This window comes from Cornus florida, unplaced genomic scaffold, assembly GCF_030987335.1.
Source record: "Cornus florida cultivar Cherokee Brave unplaced genomic scaffold, ASM3098733v1 CherokeeBrave_3.0.0_Hap2_Chr05, whole genome shotgun sequence".
Lineage (NCBI taxonomy): Eukaryota > Viridiplantae > Streptophyta > Magnoliopsida > Cornales > Cornaceae > Cornus > Cornus florida.
The window spans coordinates 112,241,427-112,269,414 of NW_026775575.1; the positions used below are offsets into that span (position 1 = coordinate 112,241,427).

Genomic DNA, 27,988 nt, shown 5'->3' on the forward strand with positions numbered 1-27,988 from the left:
ATTTATTTAATTGTGACTAACATGATTTGGACATGTGACATATTACTTGGTGACTAAGTAAATAGATATCAATTAATTATTCTTGATCAACTTATAATTACCTTTTTGGTAATTACTTATTGGAGAAGTGTTTTCCTTCTAATTCCTTACTTTGATGGAAAGTAGAATTATGTTATTAAAAGGAAAACTGGTCCCCTCTCTGCCTTTATAAAAGTGCATATACTCCATCAATTATGTACGATTATTGATACAACACATAATAGTTTTATGTGTGCAAAAGGCTAAGAGAGAGAAACCAGTTTCCACCTTTAGCTGTTGATCAGAGTTGCAGATTAGTTCGTGGTTAAAGGATTTAGACGTTGGACCTAATCTCAACAAGGTTTGATATCATGAATCGAGGAATATATATCTAACTATATATATTTATGCGTTATGAGGAAGTGAAATTAATTGAAATTCTAAGATCTATGGATTTATAATTATTTGTGATTAATATTTAACACAAATTAAATATGGTTTTACATGGCTGGCTGTGGAAAATTCCAAAAATGTAAAAGCATTCCTGAGAATAAAGAGTAAATTGTTCCAAATACACCACTGATGTCAATTCAAACAATTGATGCCAAAGTCCCTCTTAACGACCAACTCCAACAATTGAATAGATATTATTTTAGGTTTGCATTATTTGAACGCTACATTTATATATATATACGTATTCTATAATTGTAATGTTTATTTCATTTCAGTTTTCATTTTGTTGCCATAGAAGTTATGCCCATAACATTCATTGAAGTACCTTTTCCCCCTTCCGTTCACCATTGTCAATATGATGCTCCATGTTTTGATATCCTTGTAAGATTTAGTATAGATTCTCAATGCTGTATTTAAAATAATTATTGATGCTAAAAAAACACATAGACATATAGGCATTTGAATTCCTTGTACATAATCTTTAAACATCATAAATACAATTAAAGAAAAGAACATGCACAAAGTTCACATAATATAATTTCAAAGCGCCATAGTTACACATCACATATTAGTTAATCAGTGTAAATTCACATCATAAAGATCTGAAAGAAGCTTTCTTGAAGAAGTTTCTTCCTTCATAAAACCATTCCTATTACTTTGGATAGAAATGGAGGAATCAATCCACAGCCCATCCATTGATATGCTCTTCTGCACCAGACTGTCCTGAGAGAATGACGAAACGTGCGTCTGGCTGTCCTGTGACAGCTTCTCAAAGACTTTAAACCTCAAGTCCTCATTCTCTGAACTACGCTTCACTATCGATCGGCGCTTGGACTGGGCTATTGCCCCTCAAGCATACTCACCACAGAAGACATGGATGGTCTAAGGGTGGGAGATGGGTTGGTGCATAAAAGAGACAAGTTTAAAATCCTCAGTGCGCGCCTCTTCTTTTGAGTAGTTTGAACCGAGACTCAGATCCACAAGTTCTAAAAGGTTTCCCTGCTCTTGCAGACATAAGCCTGCAATGCCAAGGAGAAACAAACACAACTTTAATTATCCTATGCAACCTCCAACTGAGTAACTATAAAACATGAAGTACTCATAAAATTAAGTAGATATGTAAAAGAAATAAACAAAAGCATTTCCATCATAAAGCTATTCAGAATGAAAAAAAATCTCGTTTTTCTTTTCTAAAAACATATATTTTCTTTTGGATTTTGATGAAACTTCATCTTCGCATCACTCAGACCAACAAAAGTCAGTTAAATGTAGGATATGCATTTGAATTTAGTATACTATTCTCATTCAACCAGAATCTGACTCAATTATCAATTTCCTTTATGCCAATTTTCATCACAACCAAAAAAAAAAAAAAAACTGTCTGTCATCATTCAAGAAACAAAATCATTTTGAAATATCGTGGTCATGTGAGATTGAACAGTTTATAAAAGTTTTTCCACTGAATTTAATTTAAGTTTTGATTTAAGCACTTTTATTAAAAATCTAAAGAGAATCATTATATTTCTAGCCTTTTCATCTGAAGACATTTAAGAATTGGAGAAACAAGAGCAAGCTCTAGAAGTGTAAACCGAAAGGGCTAGCTACAGGAGGCTCCTGCCATTGCGAGGTTTGGAAAGGGACAGATGTGTGCAGCCTTACTTCCGCATGGGTATAGGCTGTTTGCAGTTTTGAACCTCTAACCTTTAAGTCACAATGTAGCAACCGGCCTGCCCATAGAAATATAAACCAAAAGACTCGAAAGAGGAGAACTCCAAAAAGAAAGCTTACCCAATCAAGAAGGTAAACAAACTCCTCCTTTGGCCTGTCATTTGTATTGCTTTCCCCACTGACAATCTCTAATAAAACGATTCCAAAGCTATAAATATCTATTTTGTCTGTCAAATAACCTTTCAATGCATATTCAGGAGCCATGTATCCTCTGAAAAATAAAAAATCGAAAGTGCATGAAAAATGGAGCAGTTAATAAGGTATGAATAGATGCAAAGAACAATATAGAAGGCGGAAAAGTGATGGATATAAACTCACATTGTTCCAGCAATTCTAGTGCTGATCGGTATGGGTGTTCTCTTCTTCATCAAGTTTGGCCAAACTAAAGTCAGATATCTTAGCATTCAGATCCTTATCAAGCAACACATTGGTAGCCTTAATGTCGATATGAACGATTTTCAACCTTGATTCCTCGTGAAGATATGCTAAACCCTTTGCTATTCCTAAGCTTATTCTCTTTCTTGTTAGCCAATCCAAGTTTAGATTGTGTTCATTGCGACCTAAAAGTAAGAAAGAGTCATATCATTATAGTCACTCTTATAATGTATATACATTGGTGTAAAATATTATGTTTGCAAATGGTGCTGCTATTTATAGCAAGAGAAAAGGTGAAGTCAAACGTCAGTTTCATTCATGGCTGGGTATGGAAAATTCCAAGCAAATGAATTTTTTTTTTTTGATGCATCAATTCTTCCCCAACTGCTCAAGTAGCCAATTTAAATCGCAAGACTCACTAATCATGACTAATTGAAATAAAAGCTTATTCCATTTCCAAATTATTATTTTTGTTATAAAGTTCAAAGAAGCATTCACACACTCATAATATTGCTTCTAACATAGCTATGCAAATCTCTTTGCTATCATACCGTTTAAGCTAATTTTCATTTCAAATAATATTTAAATCATTGAAGAATTGGTTGTTGATGTTTATAAGTAGTAATTAAAAAATAAATATTTTTTTAGAAGTCATCAGGATAACTGATATTCGTGACACTTAGGATTTTATCCCATTTTAAGTGATATTCAAATTGCCCTATCAAACGCACTTAATTATTGTAGTGCTAAATCATTCGGAATTAATTACTAAATTAAGTTATCAAACTGATATTTATTCTTTTAATAATAAAAAAATGCATGTATTTTATCAAAAAATTCTAGCAGCCTTGAGTTTATTGGAGTTGATGTTGGGAAAAGGAAATATCAACTCTAAGAAAGTCTATACACATGTTTATCAAGTCTACCAAATTTGCTAAATCTATTTTATTTATATTTTATTCAATATTTCTAATGTTTATTAATTTCAGTTCATTTTATTGCCATAGAAGTTATGCACATAATATTCATTGTAGTAAATTTTCCCTTTAGGTCACCATTATCAGTTGATATGTGATATTCCTTCCTATTGATATCCTTAAAAGATTTAGAATAGCTTTTCAGTGTAGTATTGAAATAGTTATTGAAGCTAATATATATATATATATATAATCTTAAGAGGTGGGTCTAGTTGGAAATGATTTTGACCTTGGTATCTCATGATCCATTAGATTTCAGGATTCATTTATGTGAGGTACAAATAATTTCTTGAAAGGGATGTGTGAGTACCAACTATAAAATACACACACACACATATTCAACAAGAGTAATATACTTACACCGATTTGTTACAGTGAATTACCTAACCGAATGTTTCTGATTAATTATTCATGCATAATACATGTAAGTGAAGGGCCCCACTTCTTTATTTATGCGATTTATTGTAATAAATTGTCAGACCTATTTTTTTTTTTCAGTTGAGTAATTCACTACAACAAATTGTTGAAAATATCATTACTCATTCAACAATAGATATTTGACAATCAAGATGGTCAAAGCTTGTAAATAGTTATATCAAGGTCTTAAAAGCTTGATTAAGCATGGAGACACCTATTGGTGTAATGTCTTGATGTATGATGATGACAAGCATTCATTTATACCGAATGGAACTGTTCAAAATTCTTTAAAATAAGCATGAAGAAGGCTTCTTCAAAAATTGCCATTCCAAAAGTTCAAAAAGGAAAGAAAATTACAAAGAAAAGCTGGAAGCTAAAGGGTAAATAATGAACCAAAACACGGTTCATCCACAGACTAATTCTTATTAATTTGAATAGAAATCGAGGAATTAATCCATTTTTGGATTTTCTCAAGGTATATATACTAATAATAGTATTAAAAACACTACAGTATTATATCACAATTGGTTTATAAAATTTTCAAATTTAAATTATATAGTCCAAATTAAATTTTTTGGCTCCATCTGTGTCTTACATACTGTGGAGACGTCTGTCTGGGTGTCCAGTGATAGCTCCTCAATGGCTTCAAACTTGAAATCCTCGTTCTCTGAACTAAGCTTCACTATTGGCGCTTGGACTGGGCTATTGCCCTCGATCATACTCACCACACAAGACATGGACGGTCTAAAGGCGGCAGATGCGTTGGTGCATAAAAGAGACAAGTTTAGCATCCTCATTGCCTCTTCTTTTGAGTAGTTTGAACCAATTCTTGGATCCACAAGTTCTAAAAGGTTTCCCTGCTCTTGCAGCATACAAGCCTGCAATTCCTCACCCAGACAAAATGCAACCTTTTTTTTTTTAATCCCATGTTCACTTTCCAAATGAGTAACTTAAAAACATGAAAAAGTATAGATATTTCAGGCCTTTTCAGAGTGCATTTGAAGTTATGTAAACAAGTGCAAGTTGTAGAGGTGTGAACAAAATACCATCTAATTAAAGAGGAAAAAACTCAAAAAGGAAAACTTTTACCCAATCAAGAAGGTGAACAAACTCCTCCTCTGGCTTGTAATTTGTAATGCTTTTCCCACTGACAGTCTCCAATAGAACTACTCCAAAGCTGTAAACATCTGATTTGTCTGTCAAATATCCTCTGGTTGCATATTCAGGAGCCATGTATCCTCTTCAAAAATGAAAATTAATGAAGAGCTTAAACAATTGTGCAATTAATAAGGTATAATTTGTAATCCATTACAAGTAAATAGAGAAATTCTTGTTATATATAATAATCTACTATGATCTCTTCAACTATTCTTGATAACCCTTTTAGTGGGTACCCAAAAAAAGGGTCTCTAATTTGGAAATCGCATATCGAAAGCGGGAGCAGTTACTACCCATTAAAGATACAAAGGCGGACAATACAGTCAACTACAACACCACTGCCGGTCTCACTTATGAAGCATCTTTTAGTAAGAGAATTTCTCATCCTATCGAAAGAGAAAAACAAAGAATTAACGAAATATCAATGTTACAACCCATCAAAATATAATACCAGTACAATATGACAATAGCAATCCATTATAGGGTTTACATAGGATCTGATGCCTCTTTGCGAAAGGAGATACAGATAGGTGATGGTTAACTAATTGTTAACTAAGTTCCATTTACAAACTATGATTATTTATCTATATCTTCTTCCAACAATACTTTATTTGTGTTCTAACACCAAGTTATTACCATTATACTAAGAGATTAGATGCAAATAAGAATAGAGTAATGATATCAAAAGAGTGGTTAAATATGGAGAGCTCGTTACTCTTGTCATGAGAGAGTTCTCTTAATAGCAGTACTCATAAAAATATAGAAGGTGGAAAAGTGAGAGAAAAACTTACATTGTTCCAGCAATTCTCGTGCTGATGTGGGTGTTCTCTTCTTCATCAAGCTTGGCCAAGCCAAAGTCAGATATCTTAGCATTTAGATCCTTATCAAGCAGCACATTGGTTGCCTTAATGTCTCTATGAACAATTTTCAACCTTGATTCCTCATGAAGATAAGCTAAGCCCCTTGCTATTCCCAAACATATCTTCTTTCTTGTTGGCCAATCCAGGTTTATCTGGTGTTCCACGCGACCTAGAAATAAGAAAGAGAGCATGTTATATCATAATAGTCACTCTTATGACGTATAAACAATGGTGTCAAAAATGATAGGGAAGTAACTACCAAAAAGTGCACGGCCAAGACAATTGTTCTCCAAGTATTCATATATTACCAACAACTGGTTTCCTTCAATGCAACAGCCATAAAGCCTCACAAGGTTTGGGTGTTGTAGGGAAGAGATCATGCCTATCTCATTGACAAACTCGCGATCTCCTTGCTTAGATTTGGAGGAAAGCTGCTTAACAGCGATTACTACACCATCTGACAAGACACCCTAAAATCAAGCAAAAATAATTTCTAATAATTAAATATAAAAAACAGATATGTGGAAAAAATTATTTTCCTTGTCGTTGCCACCCTGGCTCTAGGCATGGAAGCTTAAAACGACACATGACCTTAATGTTGCAAGATAGTTATGAAAATTTAATAACTTGCGTTAGCAATAACCTTGTAAACTGGTCCAAATCCTCCTTCACCAAGCTTGTTTGCAGGGTCAAAGTTACTGGTAGCAGCTTTGATCTGTTTTAGACTGAAAAATTTTGTTTGCAGATCTAGCTCTCGGACTTCTGTTTGACCCGTTTGTTTGCCTTTTTTCCCTCTTTGGGCTCTGCTTGTTTTCTTTGGGCTTTTGCCTTTGTATAGTAGTTCCCTTTCTGTTAATAAATTCATTTAGCAACCAAAAAAAAAAAAAAATGTTAAAAAGAAAAGTTCATCTTTCTTTTCCGATTTCCGTCCAATCATAAGGTTGCAATACTGCATAAATCATGATATTTTAGAGCCACGAATTCTTATCTTATATGATCATCAGCAGATACCTTTTCATGAAGTAAAATAAACATATATGGTTATTTTCATCATTACAATTTACATAGTTACAATTACATGTGCAAAATACAGATTGGCCTAATGTTTACCATGCATAAAGGTTCTTATTCATTGCAGCATCTATCTTATCCTTTAACAAAAAAATTATCTTTATGCATAGTTTGACTCATTTTACAAGCAATACCCTAAAGTTAGTATTAACTCCTACAAGATCTGCACAAGCAATAGATAGATTCTTTAGTAGTTAAAACATTTCAATCCATATTAAATTTCTGTCAAAATGCCCAAAGGGAGGACTGGTGGTGTTTCAGCAATTCCATTAAGCTAATCTTCAATGAAAGTACTTATGTTGTACAAGATAAAACATTTACCAGGACATTTTACAAATAAAGTTCAAACATCAAGCACCTTTTCCATGTAGTAACCCAACTTGCATTAGCAATCAAATAGTGACAAACAACATCACATGTAGTGTTTCTTGTGTTTTTAGATCTCACCTTTATCTTGGTCTTTCCCTCCTAAGTAACCTTTCACTCGAAGTACTAACAAAATCAACACAAGGAGGACCACACATGAAGCAGCCCCGATACCAACAAGAGCTCCAACAGGAAGTGGAAGTCCTGTATCAGTCTCCAAGCCTACAAGAAAGAGAAAGATGCTCTGGTAACAAGGGAGTATTAAAAAAGAGGCACACCCAGAATGAAAGATACACTTACTTGGTGTGACTGAAATAGCAGAGATAAGAGGTCCATATACCCCTCCATCAGGAATTGCATTGGTCCCTTTCCCAGACCAGTATAAGTGGATCTCCAGAGTGCTGCCACTAACATTAACATGATGTTCCATAGTGATGCCCTTGCCAGGACCTTTAGCTTCCTCCATAATGTTAAAATCCTTCCTAATTAGATTCCCCTGCAGAAGAAGTGAAATTAACACAAGCTAAACAAAAGTTAAATAACTTCTATTTTAGAGACCTAAAAAACAAAAAAAAAAGTAGCAAAGAAAAGAGAGACTCCTGAAAGCAATTGATGTTTATATGAAATAGTCAAAAAATTAACAAAGTCATGAATTGCACAAGAGCAACGCTGTTTGTGCAGATCGGCACAAGAAGCTTTTCAACTTGCATTAATATGTTCGTGGAAGTAAACCGGCTCTTACTCACTTGGATTGATACATCAAAAATCCGTTTCCCGAGGCTACTATAAGTCTGGTCATCTGAAAACATTATTTCAGCAAAGTGGAGACGCACTTTATAACTGCCTTTACGCAAGCAAAGGCCATAGTACTTAAGTGAAGTAGGGGCAAGGCGTGCTGTTCTGTATATCTCATCAGTCACGTTCAAAGAGAGAGAGCTATTTGCTTTGTAACTGGCTTTATCATTCTTCATGAAAACCCCTGTGCTGCTATAAGCCCATTTTTCTTCAGAAACATAAAAGTATGCTGGACCCTCTCTCGCTAAGTCTGCTTCATAATCATTCCCATCAAAGGTTGTCTTGCTTCCTCCACAATTGATAAACAAGGAATGGTCTGCATATGTTTTAATGGAAATCATGACATAATATTTATAGACAGATATGAGTTAATTATTATCACCAGATCATAATACCAGACCTGGCAGGTCTTAAACTTACTCTGGGCATTGTTTGAGCAAGGAAAGTCCTTCTTCAAGCACCAAGGAATATTTCTGTATGACTTTTAGGTTAGCTAACCCATATTACTTAGATATGCAAACTAAATGCCACTCTTTCTAGGTAAAGAACTTACATGTTGCTATCCACAGATGAGGACATGCTGGAAGCTAAATTCCTGTTCAACGATATGGAAAGGGGTGATTTGTAAATTATATGGAAGAATCAAATTGATATAGAAGTAATAATGAAAAGAAGCTTACAGGTTTGATGACCCGCTGCAACTGCCTACAGATGTATCTGTGAAGTTGTTGTAAGACAGATCGCTGCAACAGAATTGGCATGACATGCGTGGAATTTTCAATTGAATATTCTTATTGTCTTAAAGACGGTGTCAGACACATAATAATGGGACATGCATATGGGAGGTTGCAAATGCACCTAAAAGCACATTCAATAATTGAATTTTATTATATTGCTGCTTCAAAATTAGTGAAATGCCTATATTAGACATTATATTATACAGAGACATCATTTTATTCTAGAAATAAATATAAATATTAACTAATATGAATATTAGAAATGTCTGTGTCTTCCTATTTAAAATTTTGACACATCCTATGCGTGGATACATTCTTGTACCCGATACATGAACCCAAATCTAGATCTCATTAGCTTAGAGGTCAAGCTCAACCTCATCAAATTTCACAAATCAGAAAAACATGACATGCGTATACATGACATTTTAAAAGTCAAATAAAGATTGGTGATATACTTACATGTTGTCACTTCTTCTAAGGTGTAACCAGTCTGGTATTTTCCCATTTAGCGAGTTGTCGTTCAAAAACCTACATCCATATACATTATCATGTTTCACTCACCAGTAAAACAAAAATCATTAAGGTACAAGAACAAGAGCCAGCTTTAGAATATTAAAATTTTGTACACGTGACTTAATTCTAAAAACAATTACTTGCATGTAATCTAAATCCAAAGTCTGAAATGTCCATGGAATTGAACCTGTCAACCTGTTGTAGCTCAAGTCTCTGCAAGAGAAAAGTTCGTATGACTTAAATGTAACTCCACATTTATTCTCAAACACAGTTGTTTGAAACATAAATCTATAGTCTATAAACTACTAAAGGTGAGTAATTACCACAAAAGATAGTAAATAATCAAAAGAGTATTATTTCATAAATAAATAAAAACTTGAGCGTGATTGCAATCGCACTACGAATAAAATCATATCCAATGTGTTGATGCTAAAATCGGCTGGCTAAAGCCGATTTTAAATTTGATGTAATGTGGGCGTGCTAGAACCAACAATGTGGTTCGAGTGTGTGTTGTCAACTATAGTCTCTTTGAGAATATTGACTTTCAGGCGATTATAGGAGAAAGAGAACGTAGAACTCCTTCGTGGGTTCAAATTGCCTTTGTTAAATGGACTTTTAATAGTGAATGAATTAGTAACAATTTGTGAGAACGAAGGGGTTCAAATTGCCTTAGTTAAATGGACTTTTCACAGTGAATGAATTAGTAACAATTTGTGAGAATAAAAAGGGGATGAGAAGTAGATATAGAAAAAGATAGAGAGAAAGAAATAGCAAGATTGCTATATGAGGGAAGTAGAATTAGAGAGAGAGAGAGCTTGAGAAAGCAATAACATTAAAATAAAGATTCTGAAGGTGTTGGACCTCTTACAAAGCATGCCTTTACCATTATTTATAGAATAATACGTAAAACAAACTCCTACACTTAAGCATTCAAATTACATTATAACTCTATAACACAACCAAATGCAAATTCAAAATAAACTAATCATAGAGATAACCATAAATATTATAAAAGATAAATACTAAAACTACAATCCCTATCCTTAACTCTATTCAAATACTTATCCCACCTTTGCATGCCATTTGAATCCACGTAAAGAACACAACCCCATTTTAGTCCAAATTATATCCACGTCACTGGGCCACAACCGAATGTTCCAATTACAACCCCAACCCATTACCACATCATCCCAAGCTATTTTACCAAAATGGGTGTCAACGCAATGCTATTACGAAATCAAACAAATTGTAATCAAATTGTACATAGACCATAAGAGAATAAAATCAATTTCACGGATGTCCAAAAATGCCCTTAATATCTCCACCGATGTATTCTGTAATCTATACTGACCACATTACTTTTTCAGATAAATAATGAGAATTGACAAAGAGAATATACTATAAAATTACCACCACTTCGGAAATTAACATTAGAAAAAGGATTTCCTTCTACGCATACTTTGGTACTTTATTCAGTAAATATTCAAACCTTGGGAAAAGAAAATTAATCAACACGTTAAACTAGCAATTGATAGCCTAATGTATCAACAACTAAAAATAAATGAATGATGTAGGCTGATGACAATAAAAATTCAATTCATTTTTTCATCCTATCAATCATTAAAATTGTAATGTTTCCAATTTTTACCATTTTTCATTTACTGGAATTTTCTAATTTTCGAAGGTATTTTCGTATTTTCTCATTTTGCGTGCTGGACACCGTGATTGTTGTAAACGAGGGTAGTGTTATGGGTCCCTTGCATATCATGTATCATTATTTTATATTCATTTACGTTGTTGTAATTTAAATAGTATGGTTGCAATTTAATTGGATTACATACATATATATAATAAAAGATGAGATTTTTTTCATTGGTGGGACCCACCACCAATAAACCACTTTAATTGGCCAAGAGGCCATTTCATGGCCTCAGTTTCTCTCTCTATCTCATGTCTCTCTCTCTCTCCTTCTCTTCTCTCATTTTTCTTTTTCTTTTTACACAAATTCAAGGCTTGATTCTAGCCTTAACCTTTTGGAATTTGATAGTGCCACTTGAGGCAAAGTTCGAGAGCTCGTCGAGATCTTCGATTTGATCGGAGCCAAGTCCCGTTTGGCCAACCTTGGATTTTAGAGTTTTGGGGCATTTCTAAGGCTTTTTCTTCAAATTGAGGTAAGGGTTTCTAATATACAACTTCTTTGATTTTTGTGAGTTAATCCCCACTAAATTGTTGTATAGCATGCTTAATTTGTGTTGATTTCTTTTAAAATGACTTATTTGTTGTATATGAAGCATGTGACTATGTGTTAGTTGATATTGTATGAAACAGCATGCTTAAGTGGTAGTATTCCATGCCTATTGAATTTATATTGCTAGATTTTGCAATATGGAAGCATGTTGATTATTTTTAAGAAATTCCTCCAAGGCTTGTTATATAGTGAATGTTTGACTTGTATAGTATGAAATTCTCTCTTGACATATTATTGGAAAGCATGAGGCTTGTAATGTTTCCAATTTTTGCCATTTACCAATTTTTGGAATTTTTAGATTTTTGGAGGGTATTTTCGTCTTTCCTCGTTTTGTGTGCCGAATACCGTGGAGTGTCTCGGTTGTGTCTGAGAGTTGGTTGGGGCGTTTCATTGAGTTCAGGGCTCTTTGAAATGCAGGGGTGGTCATGTTGGCATTTTCTCTCTTCTCCCGTATCTCTCTACCTTCCCTTCTTGTTCTAGATTTTTTCTTTTCTTTCGGGTTCCAAATTTTAATCTTGGTATCTCTCTCAATTCTTGGTGTTTTTAAGTGCCGTTCGTGACAAATTGAAGCTCACGATGAGATCTACGATTTGATCGGAGCAAATCCTCATTTGGTGCACCTTGGAATTTCGGATTTGGGGCTAGGAATTGGACAATTTTTGGGGCTTTTCTCTCATTTGGGGTAGGGGTGTTCTAATACATGATTTCTTATGCCTTTTGTGAGTTAATTCTTTAATTGCATGCTTAATTAATTTAAGTTCTTGCAAACTGTTTAAATATTATATTTGGAAGGTGTGTCTATATGAAAGTTGATATAATGTGTATAAGCATGCCTATGTGTAATGGAATTTGTGTTTTGTATGCCTAATTAACTTGAATCCTTGCAAGTTGCTTATGTGTTGTATATATGTTGAAGGGAAACATGATTCTCTATTTTAGAGATTTAAATTGCAAAGCATGTGAGAAATTCTATGGTTGAATTGACGAATTGAAGCATAAAGCATTCATGCATCCATTGGGAAAGGGAAATGGAAAAAATGTTTTGAAAGTAAATAAAATGATTTTGGGTAAATGTTTTGAAAAGTATTTGCGAAAACCCGAACGCCTAGGAAGCGCCTAATGGTCCGTGGTGTTAGTGTGGTCTAGAAGGGAGTATGGTTGAGATAACTAGGCCAGATTCGACGCCTTTGAGGTGCCTTGTGGTCGTGGATAGTTAGTCAACCCTTCATTTGTGACATCTTGGAAGTGCCTTGGGTCGAATTACACTAACGGTTTGGAAGTTGAAACGGTATTGTTTCGGAAATGGGAAGCGACATTACATGGCATGGCATTGCATTGGCATACATTGTATATTTGGTGGTTAGACGACTTGCGTATGTATTTGTTGATTATTATCGTTACTTTGCTTGTTTTTCCATAGATTTGATTCCGTTCTCTCGTATCCTATTCATTGTATGGATTCACGGGGTCATAAGAAGTGTGTCTTAGACACTTCCTACTGAGCTTATTGTCACGGGCTTAGAGTTTCAGCACCACTCTAGCTGCTCCCGTGCGGTACCAAGACGTTGCTTCCACTCTCGCAAGTACTTGGTCAGCCTAACTCCCGTGCACACCTTAGCCAACACACTCCCTTCGTGCGCTTACCAGTGTTGTAGTTGCCCCCGCCCTCTCCTCACTTGGCTTGCACACTCACACACACTAAGGCACTTAAGTTGGCAAGGAAAGAACACTTCTATTACTTCAAAGAATGCTTTGTACAAGACTAGCACTCAAGCTCTCTACAAGGCTCTCAAGACTCGCTCTAGGACTTGTTGGTTGCAAAATGAAGTCCTACTCCTATTTATAGGCATGCCCATCCCTAATGGATGGCTAAGATGCATTCTAACCAACGGTAGAGATTGATTCTCTAGAATCTTCTTCCACCTTCTACACATCTCCATACATATCTACAACATTCTAGAACCCTCCATACTACTCCACACAATTCTGGAGAATTCTAGAACCTTCCACACACTTCTAGAATATACTACACATGTCTAGAATATTCCACACAACTCTAGACTACTCCGGAAGACTCTAGAAACTCCACTTGCCATGCAACATCCTCCTCAGCGTCTGCGTGTCGCCTACGTGGCACAACCTCTATAGGCGGGGCGTGACATTCTCCCCCACCCATTTCCGTGACGCCCTCGTCATGGTTTCTTCAGCTGACTCAGCCTCTCGCAAGTCATCAGCACTTGCGCATATGTCCTTGGCCCAAACGTACGAGCGCCCTTTGGGAGATGTGAAGTCCTCACGAGCTCCATCGTGTTGACTGCCACCTCTGGACTCTCCTTCCTGCCCACGAGCGGCACCATGCATGCGGCCTTGCCTTCCTCGCCTCCAAGTATCATCAACGCACCAAGGCATGGTAGTGGCGCGGCGTTGTTCCTGTCCATGAACTCCAGCCCCAGCACCATGTCGTGGTCGTCCATCTCCGCAACCTGGAAGTCAGCCTTGCCCTTCCATCCTTGCATGCATAGCTCCACCTCCTTGCACACTCTACTCACGCATGCCTCCTCGGAGTTAACAGCCTTAATCTAGCCCTCCGTCTTGCGCATCTCCAAGCCAAGTCGTTGCGCCTCCTCCGGGCGAATGAAGTTGTGTGTAGCGCCCGTGTCTACCAACGCTTGCACGGCTTTGCCACTAACCTGCGCATCCACATAGCGCACCCTAGCTACCTTCTTTACCTTGCCCTTCTTCTTGGTGTCATACGCTATGCTGCTCAGCATCTGCATAGCCCCCATGCACCTATCTTCATCGCTGCCCGCATCGTCCACCCTGCCCTTGCCCTTATCCTTCCCAAGGGCGCTCATGGTCTTCTTGTTGGGGCAGTGTCGCAATATGTGCGGCCCTTCGCACAAGTAGCACTTCGGCTCCCACTTACCCTTATCGCGGCGCTCCCATTTGCCACTAGCCTTGGACCTCTCTCCATGGTCCTTGCCCTTATCATGGCGTGGGCGTCTCTCCTCATCGCTGTGCTCATCATCACTGGACTTGGGCGAGCCCCGTTTCTTGAAGCTCTGGTCTCCCCCACATTTGCTGTGGTCCCTCCTGGGAGACGTGGCCTTTTTGTCATCGCGCCTAAAGTCTTCAAGGCGCTCCGCTATAGCCATTGCGGATGCCAAGTCTCTAGGCTCTCTCCTCCTCAGCTCCGTGGCCACCCAAGACTGCAACCCATCAATGAACAAGCACACGCGTTGCCGCTCTGGCATCTCTGGGATCTCCAGCATCAAGTTGGAGTACTCCTTCACATACTCCCTTATGCTGCCCTTCTGCTTCAGGCGCCTTAGGTTGATCATGGCGAGGTCCTCAACGCACTCGAGATAGAACTGCCTCTTGAGCTGCCTCTTGAACTCCTCCCATGTGTCAACTGCTCTTGCGCCTCTACCGGTGAAGCGCTGCCTCCACCATAGAGCGGCAGTGTCCGTGAGGTACATGGTGCCTGTCTGCACCTTCTCCTCATCATCCTCGATCTCCATGCACTCGAAGTACCGCTCCATGTGCCAGAAGAAGTTATCAATCTGGCGCGCATTCCTTGCCCCATCATACTCCTTGGGCTCTGGCGCTTTCTTCTTCCTTGGCTTCACCACGACCTCCCGCGCCTGGGAGAACTCCTTCTTGCACTCGGCAATCTCCACGCGCAAGTCGTCTACCTAATCATACAAGTCCCTTTCTTTTTCTCGCGCCTTGTTGGCAATGCCGTCAATCAGCTCGTAGAGTTCCGCCATCTTTCTCTCGAGCCTATTAAACTTGGTCTCCGTGTAGACCAAGTGTGTGGCAAGCTTCTCCTCCAAGCTCTGCTCTAAGATGTGGACTTGGTGGTCTCCTCCGCTAGCCATGTCTACTCCTACAAAGCTCCCTTGACGAACCTGCTCTGATACCAACTGTCACAGGCTTAGAGTTTCAGCACCACTCTAGCTGCTCCCGTGCGGCACCAAGACGTTGCTTCCACTCTCGTAAGTACTTGGTCAGCCTAACTCCCGTGCACACCTTAGCCAACACACTCCCTTCGTGCGCTTACTAGTGTTGTAGTTGCCCCCGCCCTCTCCTCACTTGGCTTGCACACTCACACACACTAAGGCACTTAAGTTGGCAAGGAAAGAACACTTCTATTACTTCAAAGAATGCTTTGTACAAGACTAGCACTCAAGCTCTCTACAAGGCTCTCAAGACTCGCTCTAGGACTTGTTGGTTGCAAAATGAAGTCCTACTCCTATTTATAGGCATCCCCATCCCTAATGGATGGCTAAGATGCATTCTAACCAACGGTGGAGATTGATTCTCTAGAATCTTCTTCCACCTTCTACACATCTCCATACATATCTACAACATTCTAGAACCCTCCATACTACTCCACACAATTCTGGAGAATTCCAGAACCTTCCACACACTTCTAGAATATACTACACATGTCTAGAATCTTCCACACAACTCTAGACTACTCCGGAAGACTCTAGAAACTCCACTTGCCATGCAGCGTCCTCCTCAGCATCTGCGTGTCGCCTACGTGGCACAACCTCTATAGGTGGGGCGTGACATTATGCTCACCCTTTTATTATTAAAAATTTTCAGGTCATGGCATAGAATTGGCGGGCGACAATCCATCACCGGATTAGCCGAGTTGACGGATTTGATCTCTTTAGTGCTTAATGCGTATATTAACCCTTTTGTTGTAAAAATTTATAAGGATCATTTTGTATCTTTCATATGGTTGGAAAAGGTCTTGAGACCATTTAATTGTGTTTGGAGGTCTCATTATGATTTCAATATCCATGTAAGGCCTTAAGGCCATATTTTTTATGTATGACGGATTTGCTTAAATTTTATGGTATATTGGACCCATGTATGGCCTCATTTAATTTCATTATTACCTAATTGTATTAGTTTGGTCATCAAATGAAAGATTTGGGACAGGTTTAGGCTTTGAGTAAGGTTACCAAGGGACCAAAGTAGTGCCAAGGAGCACAAGATCTCAATTTTAGGCTGTTTGGGGCATTTTGGAGGTTCTGGGCATCTTGAACCGGTTCAAGGTGGTGTCTTTGGTTCGAGAATGGGCACACTGCCCATCTTGAAACGGTTCAAGGTACTTGAACCAGTTCAAGTCCCCCAATGCACTATTTTGTCTTCTACAGTTTGACAGCTTTGATCATCAAACTTCGAACGGTCATAACTTCTTCGTTCAGAACCCAAATAGGGTCATTCTTGAGTCCATTTTCAAGGGTTTTGAGTTGGCTTTCCAATGAGACCAACCTCACTTAACTAGTTTAAGGAAGGATTACCCTCTCACATTGTAAAAGACCATTTTACCCCTAGTATGTCCAGGGTTCGGGTAAGGACCCGGTTAGCGATCCGGATCCCCGGTTTGAGTCGTTACAAGGCATTCATGCATATCATGGGGTATGAAGTGGGAAAAATTGCCTTAAAAGGAAATTAAATATTTTTGGGAAAAGTTTTGATGAAAGGTTTGCGAAAAACCCAGTCGCCTAGGAGTTACCTAGGGTTCGTGGCGTTAGTGCGACCTAGAGGGGACTAGGGAGACTGTCCTAGTGCGGTTGAGTTACCTGGGCCCTAAATGACGTCATGGAGTTGCCATGGGTCAAAGACAGTTAGCCAATCCTTCTCTCGTGCCACCGTGGAGTTGTCATGGGGCAGGTTACACTAACGGTTTGGAAATGGTGACGAAAAAAGGTTTTGGAAATGGGGAGCGACATTGCATGACATTGCATTCCATAGCATGGTATGGCTTGTCTACAACTTGGACTTCTTGTTGTTAATTTTGTTGTTGAGCTGTTCCCCGGTATGGCATGATCATGTCTTCTTTATTTTATATTCCTTATTTGGATTCATAAGGTCATAAGAGGTGTGTCTTAGGCACCTCCTACAGAGCGGTTGGCTCACCCCTTATATTATCAATTTCAGAACATGGAAAAGAGGTGGTGGATGACGATCCACCACAAGCATGAAGGGACTAGTAGTGTGTTTTGTAACCTTTTGTATTTTGAGCCCATTCTTTTGTAAAAGTATCATCTTGAAATGTATTAAGTTTGTATAGCATGGCCTTGTAATATTGTAATGTTTCCATTTTTTTTTTAATTTTTCATTTTCTACGATTCTCTAATTTTCTGGATTATTTTTGCCATTGTCTCGTTTTGCGTGCCAGACACAGTGGGGTGTGTCGGGTGTGTCAGAGTGTTGATTGGGACGTTTTCTTGAGTTCAGGACTCTTGGAAATGTATCGGTTGCCATTTTGGCATTTTTTTAGTTTTTGGACCGAAAGGACCTAGGTGGGACCCACTACTGGAGTGTTGAGCACGGGTATTATTTTTCGGGTCCATTGCATTCATGCATCATTATTTTGTGCTCATCTAACTGGTTGTATGTTTATTTTGTGATTGTGAAGTGAGAAGTGTAAATATATATATATAATGTTAATTAAAGAAGATATTTTGTAAAAGTTGGTGGGACCCACCCTTATCATTTACTATCATATGTGACCAAGGGTCATTTACTGATCCATTTTTTGAATCAGCTTTCTCTCTCTGTACGTGACTTCTCTCTCTGCCTTCCGGCCTTCATTTTTTCTTTTTATTTTCCTTTCATAAAAGCTTATAGATTAAAGCCACACCATTGGGATTTTCATAGCACTTCTTAAAGCAAAGTCGGAGAGCTCGTCGAGGCCGTCAATTTGATAAGAGCCAAGCACCATTTAGTCAACCATTGGATTTTCGAATTTAGGGCTATATTTTGGGCCTTTTTGCATTATTAGAGGTAGGGGTCTCTAATGCATGCAATCTTTGATTTCGGTGAATTATTTCTTTATAATTTAACTCCGCCATGTCTTAAGTAAATGATTTTGTTTGTGGTTTTATGATTATGTGTAATAAGCATGTTAATTGTATTCTTATGTGAGAAATTAGTGCTATGAACATGTTTAATTGGAACTATATGAAAAAGCATGTTAAGTTTAAATTTTCTATATGCCTAGAATGTCATATGTTATGAATTTGAACTTGATTTTGTTGAAGCTTTTAAGTTAATTGTTTTTTTTTAGTATGCAAGAATGATGTATATGTATAAAATATGTAAAAATTAATATTGACATGGCATGGAATAGCATGATGCATTCATTTATATCATTGGGTAAGGAAAATGGGAGAGTTGTTTTAAAATGGAAAGAAAGGAGTTTTTGGGGAAAAAGTTGATAAAAAAGGGTTTGCGAAAACCCGGGCGCCTAGGAGTTGCCTAGGGTCTGTGGCGTTAATGTGACCTAGAGGGAATTAGGAAGATCGCTCTAGCGTGGTTGAGTTATTTTAGCCCCAAATGATGCCACGGGGTTACCATGGGTCGGGACAGTAGCCAATCTTTCTCTCGTGCCGCCATGGAGTTGCCATGGGACAGGTTATATTAACGATTTGAAAAGTGATGAATGGAAGGGATTTTTAAATGGGGAGGGACATAGCATGGCATTGCATTCCATGGCACGACATTGTTTATTTATGACCTTGAAATTGTGTTGTATTTTTCCCGACATGGCATGATCCCGCTTTCCATTATTCCTATTCATTGTTTGGATTCACGGGGTTAGGGGTGGCAATTTTTACCACCCCGCTGGGGCTCCGCCCCATCCCGCCCCGTTAATAACGGGATATGGTTACAAATATTATACCGTCAGGGCGGGTATGGATACAATTTTTGTACCCGCCGCAAGTCGCGAGGCGGGGAAGGGTTCTGATTTATACCCACCCCACCCCGCCCCGCCCCGCTAAACATATTATATATATATTATATAATATTAATAATTTATGTTTAATATATAATATAATATATAATATTAATAATTTATGTTGTACAACAACTAACCCTAACATATATACTCCTGATACCACAATTCACAAAGAGCCGAGCGGCGCATCAAGGCAAAAAGCGAAAAACCAAACCCTCAAGATCCTCGATCCATCTCTCCCTCACCGGTCACCAAAGGTCCAAAACCTCACCAGACACCATTTATCACGCCCTTCAGGACCTTCAGGGAGAGAGATCCACCGTCCACGCACTTACACAGGCTTTGTTTCTTTTTATCAGGTAGTTTGTCCTCTCTCTCTCTCTCTCTTTCTCTCTCTCTCTCGTGACTTGTGTTGTTTCTTCAAACTCTAATGTTATTTCGTTGATATCATGTATGAATCGTATGATAATGTCTCTATTTTTGTGGTTCTGATATTGTAATTGGTCATGGATTTTTAGGGTTTTTGATTTCTATAAATCTTTGTATTTTTGCTTGATCTGATGTAGTCTATGATTTAAGTTATTAATTGTGATGCTTATGTTTTATAAATTTCTGATACACACAGTTGCTAATCACTGATTATGTGCCCATTCTCAGTCATTTCTCTCTCTCTCTCTCTAAAATGGTCAGGCTGCTATGCAAATGATTCCTTTGTTCATAATTTTCATCAATTTGTTAATCATTTTTTTATGTATTAAATGATTCCTTTGTTCATAATTTTCAGGTTTTGATTAATTCATGAACACTCTTGAAGACATGGGGAGATTGCAGATGCCAGATAGATCATTTAAGGGATTTTAATCAACTTTTGTGTTTTTGTTATCTTTTGTTAATTTCAGACTTTAATTTTGGATAATTTAGGATGTAATCTGGTATTAAACTTGCTTTTGTTTTGGTTATGGTGGAATGTTGGAGCTTATAACTTCTAGTAATTTGGTTGTATTAAACCCTTATTTTTGTTGTTTATGTTATCTGAATTATGCTACTTGCATGCTATTTATTTATTTATTTTTGTTGGGATTCATATATGTTATGCGCCATTCCTCGGCTTTTTATATTAAAACAACATCTTAGGTCCAAAAAGTGGAAGGGAAAATTTTTGGGGCAGGGCGGACGGGGCGGGCACATGTCACAAAATAAATCCAAAAAAAGAGAAAAAAAAATTAGGGGCGGGGGCATGTCATTCCTCAATGCGGCGGGGATGGATATAGGTAAATCCGCTCCAAACCTGCCCCGTTGCCATCCCTACACGGGGTCACAAGAGGTGTGTCTTAGGCACCACCTACTGAGCAATTTGCTCACCTCTTTATATTAACATTTTCAGGTCACGGAAAAGAGGTGGCGGACGACAATCCACCACAAGTTTAGACTGGATTTGGAGATCTACTTATTTTGCTATCTTTTGTATTAGAACTTTAATATTTTGTAAATGTAATCTTAAACTATTTTATGAAACTTTAGTTTAATTAGTATAATGTTGTGAGTTATGGACTTTCAAATTTTAGCTATATTTCATGGACTGTAACTTGATGTAATTAAAGTACGTTCCTTGTAAAGGATTATGGGACTAGGTAGTGAATTGGTTATTCCTTGTTTGGATGTGATGGATGAACGGGACCTTTTTATATGTATATAGTTATTTCGGAAATGTGGTATTATTTGCATTGTGTGTTGGGACATGATAGATTAGTTTTAAGGCCAAGTGAGGCCATTGCATTTTATGTATTTCAACAGGTTGTAGAGGAAGTTTTTCTGCGGAGGTCATACCGAAATTTTATATATTATTATTATTATTATTTTGGTATTTCTCAAGGTCATTACAAAATTGGTATCAGAGCAATGGTTCGAAAACCATTCGAACGACGGGTAGAGGCCTACCTAGGGTTGCATGAGAAGTCATTTGCATTACATATGTGCTTATTTGCTAAAGTGTTTTACTATTTGACAAAACATGCTTAACTGTCTACTTGCTTATGTGCTTACGTGTTTATATGCTCCTATGTTTATGTTGATATACTTGTTACATGGTCTTGCATGCTAAATGTTAGTATAACATCATTTTGTGTTGAGTCATCCTTGGTTGGACCTTAGTGTCATCGTTATTGAACCGTTTTCTTGTTTTATAGCACGATGCCACCGCGAAAGGAACCAAGGGGAGTTGGCTTTAGGCTTACAAAGGGTGACGTTGGTGAAAGCTCACTCCAATCCCGTGGAGCAAGTTGAAGAGGATACACTTCTTAGGGACTTGATTCCCTCGAGAGGTGTTTCCACTAGGAGGGATAATGTTGAGACACCCGTTGAAGAGGATGAAGGTTCAGCTGATTTGGCACTGAATCACTTGCTACAGAATGCTTTGAGGGCTACGATTGCTTCTCTTCTGCAACCGGTACCACAATCGGTGGTTTAGGTAGAGGAAACGGCAGCGCAGAAACGTCTCAAGTTGATTACTGGGTTTTCAAAGTTGATGCCAATGATGTTTGAAGGCGGTGCGGATCCAATGGAAGCTAATGGCTACATGGACCAAGTGGAAAACCACTTGACTTCTATGGATGTGACAGACGATCACTTGAGAATTATTTTGGCCACTTACAAGTTTTTCAAGGACGCCAAGCTTTGGTGGAAGTCGGTCACTAATCAGCAAAAGGTTGAGGAGATGAGTTGGGAAATGTTCAAGGAATTATTTTATGAGAAGTATTTTCCGGTTACCAAGAGGTGGGAACTAAGAAAGCAGTTTGATAATCTCATTCAAGGCAATGTGTCAGTGACGGAGTACAAGAACAAGTTCGCCTCTCTTTCTCGCTTTGCCCCCGAGATAGTGAGAAATGAGGCCGATAAGACAAGAAAGTTTGTTTCTGGCCTTCATTACCAAATGAGGCCGTTGATTACAGCACAGTATTTCAAGGTTTATGCGGAGGCAGTGGAAAGGGCATTAATGCTAGAGGCGGAAGCTAAAGACAGAAATGCGGGAAGAGAACAGTGGAAGCAAAAGAGAAATGCCGGATCATCTTCAGATGGACCATCATGGAAGAAGAATAAGGGTGGTTCGTCTCAGTTTCAGGGGCAGCAGTCTGCACGATCCGCTCCTCTACACCTATGCCAGCTAGGTCAGATAAGAGTGGGGTCGTTTGTTTTCAGTGCTAGCAGCCTGGACATTACAAGTCCAAATGTCCTATGAACTCGTCTACAGTTTCTGCAGCATCAAGAGCTTGTTTTGGGTGTGGCCAGCAAGGCCATATGATCCGGGATTGTCCGAATCGGGGAGCAGGCACCGGTAATGGTAGAGGGTCACAGTAGAGGCCGTCACAGTCGGCTACAGCTCAGTCAAGTTTCAGACCACCGCCGCCACCACAGCCTGCCACGTCTTTTCAGGGTTCACAGCCAGCTAGGAAGGATACTTCTACTATGTCAGCACAGCAGTCAGGTGTTCAGGTTGACAGTTCTCAGGCACAGGCACCATAGGGACGTGTCTTTGCAGTTGTCCAGGTCGACACATCTTCTGGTCCATCAGTTCTCCGAGGTATTTTCCCAGTGTTTTGTTCTTGGGCTCGTGTTCTGTTTGACTCTAGTGCATCTCATTCCTTTATTTCATCATCATTTGCACTTACATCGGGGTTAGAGGTCAGTTTTTTGGATCAAGCGTTGTGTGTTGACACGCCAGTTGGGGTTTCAGTGTCCTTGAGCAGAGTTGTGAGAGATTGTTACATCGTGATCGCTGGACAGACTTTTGTGTTTGACCTCATCCTCCTTAAGATGACTAATTTTGATGTCATTCTCGGGATGGATTGGTTAGCTTCCTTTCGTACTACCATCGATTGTTTCAAAGGAAGGGTCACAGTTTGCACTCCCGAGGGAGATTGTTTCTTTTTCATGGGAGATCGGAGTGATTCCCATTCTTCATCGTTGTACGGGGTTCGTGGACGAAGTCATGGTGATTACTTCTTGGCTAGTCTTTTAGCCGAAGAAGAGGGGGTTGCAGAAGAGGTTTATTCGGCAATTGTTCGTGATTTCTTGGATGTTTTTTCGAAGGACTTGACGGAGTTGCCTCCACACCGGGAAATGGAGTTTGCTATTGATTTAATGCCCGGTACAGCACCAATTTCTATGGCACCGTATCATATGGAACCTATTGAGTTGGAAGAACTGAAGACTGAAGAAACAGCTTGACGTTTGAGGATGAAAGGTTTCATCCGATCAAGTGTGTCACCGTGGGGCGCACCGGTCTTGTTTGCTAAGAAGAAAAATGGTTCTTTGAGGTTGTGCATCGAGTACCGAAAGTTGAATCATGCCACCATCAAGAGCAAGTATCATTTGCCAAGGATAGATGATTTGTTTGATCAGTTGAAGGGAACCAGCTTTTCGAAGATTGACTTGAGGTCAGGCTACTATCAGTTACGGGTTAGGGATAAGGATATCCCAAAGACGGCTTTCCGTACACGGTATGGACATTATGAGTTCCTTGTTATGTCCTTTGGTCTAACTAATGCACCAGCGGTATTCATGGATCTAATGAACCGTGTCTTCCATGATTACTTGGATTAGTTTGTGGTAGTTTTCGTGGATGACATTCTCGTATATTCACGAACTCGGGATGAGCACGAGGTCCATTTGAGTATAGTGTTGCAGATTCTACAGGAGCACCGTTTGTACGCCAAATATGAAAAGTGTGAGTTTTGGTTACAAGAAGTAAAATTTTTGTGGTATGCTGTCTCGGAAGGTGGAGTGTCAGTGGATCCATCGAAGATAGAAGCGGTTTTGAATTAGGAGCAACCCAAGAATGTTTTTGAGATCCAAAGTTTTCTTGGTTTAGCGGGCTACTATCATAGATTTGTGAATGATTTTTCCCGTTTAGCAACTCCTATGACTAGATTGACCCGAAAGGGAATTAAGCTTACATAGAATGAAGCCTGTGAGTCATCCTTTCAAGAGTTGAAGACAAGATTCACTACAGCTCCAGTATTGGTGATACCCGAGCGTGGCTTGGGTTATGTGATTTATTGTGACACTTCACGTGATGGTTTGAGTTATGTGTTAATACAGGATGGCAGAATAGTGGCTTATAGGTCTCGACAATTGAAAACTCGCGAATTTAACTACCCTACTCATTATTTAGAGTTAGCGGTAGTCGTGTTTGCTTTGAAGTGTTGGAGACATTACTTGTATGGCGAGAGATTCAAGGTGTTCTCGGATCACAAGAGTCTCAAGTACCTTTTCTCTCAAAATGACTTAAACAACAGACAGAGGCGATAGGTTGAGTTTTTGGAAGATTATAATTTTGACTTGCAGTATCATCCGGGCAAGGCAAATGTGGTAGCTGACGTCTTAAGCCGGAAATCTAGGGGAACTTTGGCTGGTTTAGCCATTCGAAAGTGGAAAATGCTTGAAGATTTAGCAGAAATGGGATTGTGTTACTTTGATGAGGATGTTCGACATTCTTGTTTAGCCTTGTGGCTCAGCCTACTCTTGTCGGATGAGTGATTGAGTCACAGAGATGGGATCCAGATTTGGATATCATTCACACTTTGATCTTCAGTGGTGAGACAGTAAAGGATTGGACCTTACATGCAGATGGAGTTCTACGGTTCAGGGGTTTGTTGGCTGTTCCCACAGTTTGTCGTGAGGACGTATACTTCCCGCTTTGCAGTTCATCCAGGTGGTACCAAGATGTATCACAATTTGAGACGTCAGTATTGGTGGAATGGAATAAAGATGGATGTTGCACAGTTTGTGGCTAGATGCCATACCTATCAGCAAGTGAAGGCCGAACACCAGAGGCCAGCTGGTTTGTTGCAGTCATTGCCTGTAGTGCAGTGGAAATGGGAGCAGATTGCTATGGATTTTGTGACAGGTCTTCCAAGGTCACGAAGGGGAAATGAAGCCGTATGGGTCATCATTGATAGATTGACCAAGACGGCTCACTTTTTGCCTATCAAGGCAACAGATGACGTAGATGCACTTGGTGTACTGTATGTAAAAGAAATTGTGAGGTTGCACGGAGTTCCAATGGCTATTGTTTCAGATAGGGATGCTAAGTTCAACACAAAGTTCTGGGAAGGACTTCACGCAACGTTTGGCTTACCGTTGCATTTCAATACGGCATTCCATCCACAGAAGGACGGCCAGTCGGAGCGTACCATCCAAATCTTGGAGGATATGTTTCGGGCATGTGTGCTTGATTTGGGAAGTAGTTGGGAGGATCACCTTCCACTTATTGAGTTTGCCTACAACAATAGTTATCAGGCGAATATTCAGATGGCTCCATTTGAGGCGTTGTATGGTAAACCTTGTAGGTCTCCTATTTGTTGGACTGAGATGGGCGAGACAGCTGTAATACCCCTAATTTTAAAAAGATATTCCTGGTATTTAATTTATTATTTAATTGCATTTTATTTGGTTATGTGTCATTTTATTTGATTAGTTACTTAATTATTTTATATTATGGTGATTTAATGGACTTAATTGATTTATTTTTAATTATTTAATTGGAATTACTTGTTTAAGTGTTTTTAATTATTTAATTGATTTAATTATTTAATTAGATTATTTAATTGGATTTTAATTATTTAATTGATTTCTTAAGCTAGGGTTTTAGGTTTGAACGTAGCCGACTTAGGGTTTGGTGTAGGATTGGAATTAGGGTTTTTGTCTTAATTTTACATGGAGTAGGATTGTTGTTTAGAGCCTATAAATACATAAGAATACTGGGGTTTAAGGTTTTTAGAAAACGTAGCACAAGTCTGTAAACAGAGAGGCAGTGAAATACAGAGGGAAACAGAGAGAGATAGGAGAGGAAGGCTAGGTTGGACCAAGGAGGAGGAAGGAAAGGTTGCTCATTGGTGAAACCAAGAGCAACAGAGGAGGAACTGCAGTCTAGGACATTAACAGAACATTCAGAGACTTTGGAATTAGAGTTTCAAATCTGAAACTCAAGGCAAGTTCTGTTCTATTCTATCCCTTTAATCTGTGTTATGTGCATGCTTAGATAGACTCCAGGGATTAAACTAAGTCTTAATTACATCTTTTATGCATTTTTAATCTGTGTTTAGAATCATTGAATTAATCTGTTTTTCAGTTGGTTAAAAGTTCAGTTTTAAATCTTGTTGCCGATGCTTTACAACTTGCGTTTAAAATTCAAGTCTTGGTTGTATATCATGGTCTTATGATTAATCTAGAATTGGGATGGACCTTAAAATATGTAAGAACAATTACTACAGAGGCCTGGTAATCACCAAAATCGGAGAAGACGAAGATGAAACGGACAACGGCTACTAAGGAAAGGGAGAGCAGGCTCCCAAATCCCTTAGAGCCGACTCCCAAAGAGGTGGAGCCGGCTCTTGGTGTCTTGAAGCCAATTCTAAGAGCCTAGAGCTGGCTCTAGGTGAAAAGTAGAGCAGGCTCCCAATTTTGAGAGCCTGCTCTCTCTTGAAACGCACTGAAACAAGTTTTTTTAAAGTCTGTTTGGCTGAAGTGGGTTTTCTAAGGCTGTCTGTATGCCACAAAATGGTGTAATTCATTGCTAAAAACTTATAATAAGGTTGGGAAGTATGTTTACATTTAAATATTGAGGATGGAATTAACATAAGGTTAAACAAAGATCTGTATGTGGAAGATTGAACAATTGACTTGTATTGCAGACTGTTTTAGCAATTTGATGCCTTTGCATGATCTTAAATTATGAATCATGTTTTGCTGCTATGTTATAAGCATTCTGTTGTTTAATTATATGTATGCTTAGTTGGGATTAACTGATGATTAAATTTGTTATATATTTCATCTGTTATGACACTGGTTGGAGGAGGTAATCGCATAACCTGACTTTGTCAATTTAAAGGACTGCAGTAGGATGTTTAAACTTTGTGTTGGAAGCATAAATTGGTTATTCGCATGATTGATTATATTTATGCTTATTTTGGACTAAGGTTGATGGGTAGTTATCACTGTTTTGTCAACTATGGTTTATGGAGGACTGTATGCACCGGTATGGGACGGTGACATACTAGGTTTGGATTAGTTCAACACTAAGTCCTACCTAAAATGGATTAGGGTGTGGATTAACCATAAAGGTTAAGTCCAACTCCTATTGGTGTCAAGTCAGTAAATAACTGAATGACACAATTTGGTTTCTGGGATGGATTGTTATACAGATATCAAGCCACTATACCAGATAGATGATTATTCTGTATTAGGAGGACACGGACTTTATATACTTATGATATGGTACCATGGTATGAGCTTGAGTCTCAGGACCATGGTTAGGGTGCGTATATCGCCTAGGATGGATAACTGGACAGAGGTGTTGTTCCCTGGTAGGTCAAGGTACACATGACCACATAACGTGCGATTTGCATAGTATCTCTACTCAGGCTGAGACAGACCTATTGGACTAGTGAGCGTCCTATAGTGTGTACTTATACATATATGGACTACTCTAGATATTATTGAGTCTATCT

General features: G+C 38.6%; 1 protein-coding gene and 1 pseudogene across 2 annotated transcripts in view; both read right to left on the minus strand.

Moving 5' to 3' along the window:
- Nucleotides 1-1,022: 1,022 nt before the first annotated feature.
- LOC132309989 (probable LRR receptor-like serine/threonine-protein kinase At1g53440) lies at nucleotides 1,023-3,000 on the minus strand (annotated as a pseudogene).
- A 1,342-nt stretch (nucleotides 3,001-4,342) lies between these two features.
- The window catches only part of LOC132308637 (probable LRR receptor-like serine/threonine-protein kinase At1g53430), a 53,472-nt gene continuing 29,826 nt past the window's right edge, over nucleotides 4,343-27,988 (minus strand). The window contains exons 12-24 of one of the 2 annotated variants that reach the window (XM_059806778.1): nucleotides 9,613-9,681; nucleotides 9,415-9,483; nucleotides 8,899-8,961; nucleotides 8,772-8,813; nucleotides 8,639-8,691; nucleotides 8,170-8,534; nucleotides 7,724-7,919; nucleotides 7,505-7,645; nucleotides 6,630-6,835; nucleotides 6,246-6,456; nucleotides 5,918-6,155; nucleotides 5,058-5,208; nucleotides 4,343-4,846 (exon numbers count right to left, since the gene is read on the minus strand). In XM_059806778.1, coding sequence (XP_059662761.1) covers nucleotides 4,520-4,846; nucleotides 5,058-5,208; nucleotides 5,918-6,155; nucleotides 6,246-6,456; nucleotides 6,630-6,835; nucleotides 7,505-7,645; nucleotides 7,724-7,919; nucleotides 8,170-8,534; nucleotides 8,639-8,691; nucleotides 8,772-8,813; nucleotides 8,899-8,961; nucleotides 9,415-9,483; nucleotides 9,613-9,681 — 2,131 coding nt within the window. In that variant the 3' untranslated portion in view covers nucleotides 4,343-4,519. The other variant, XM_059806779.1, reaches the window with a different exon arrangement.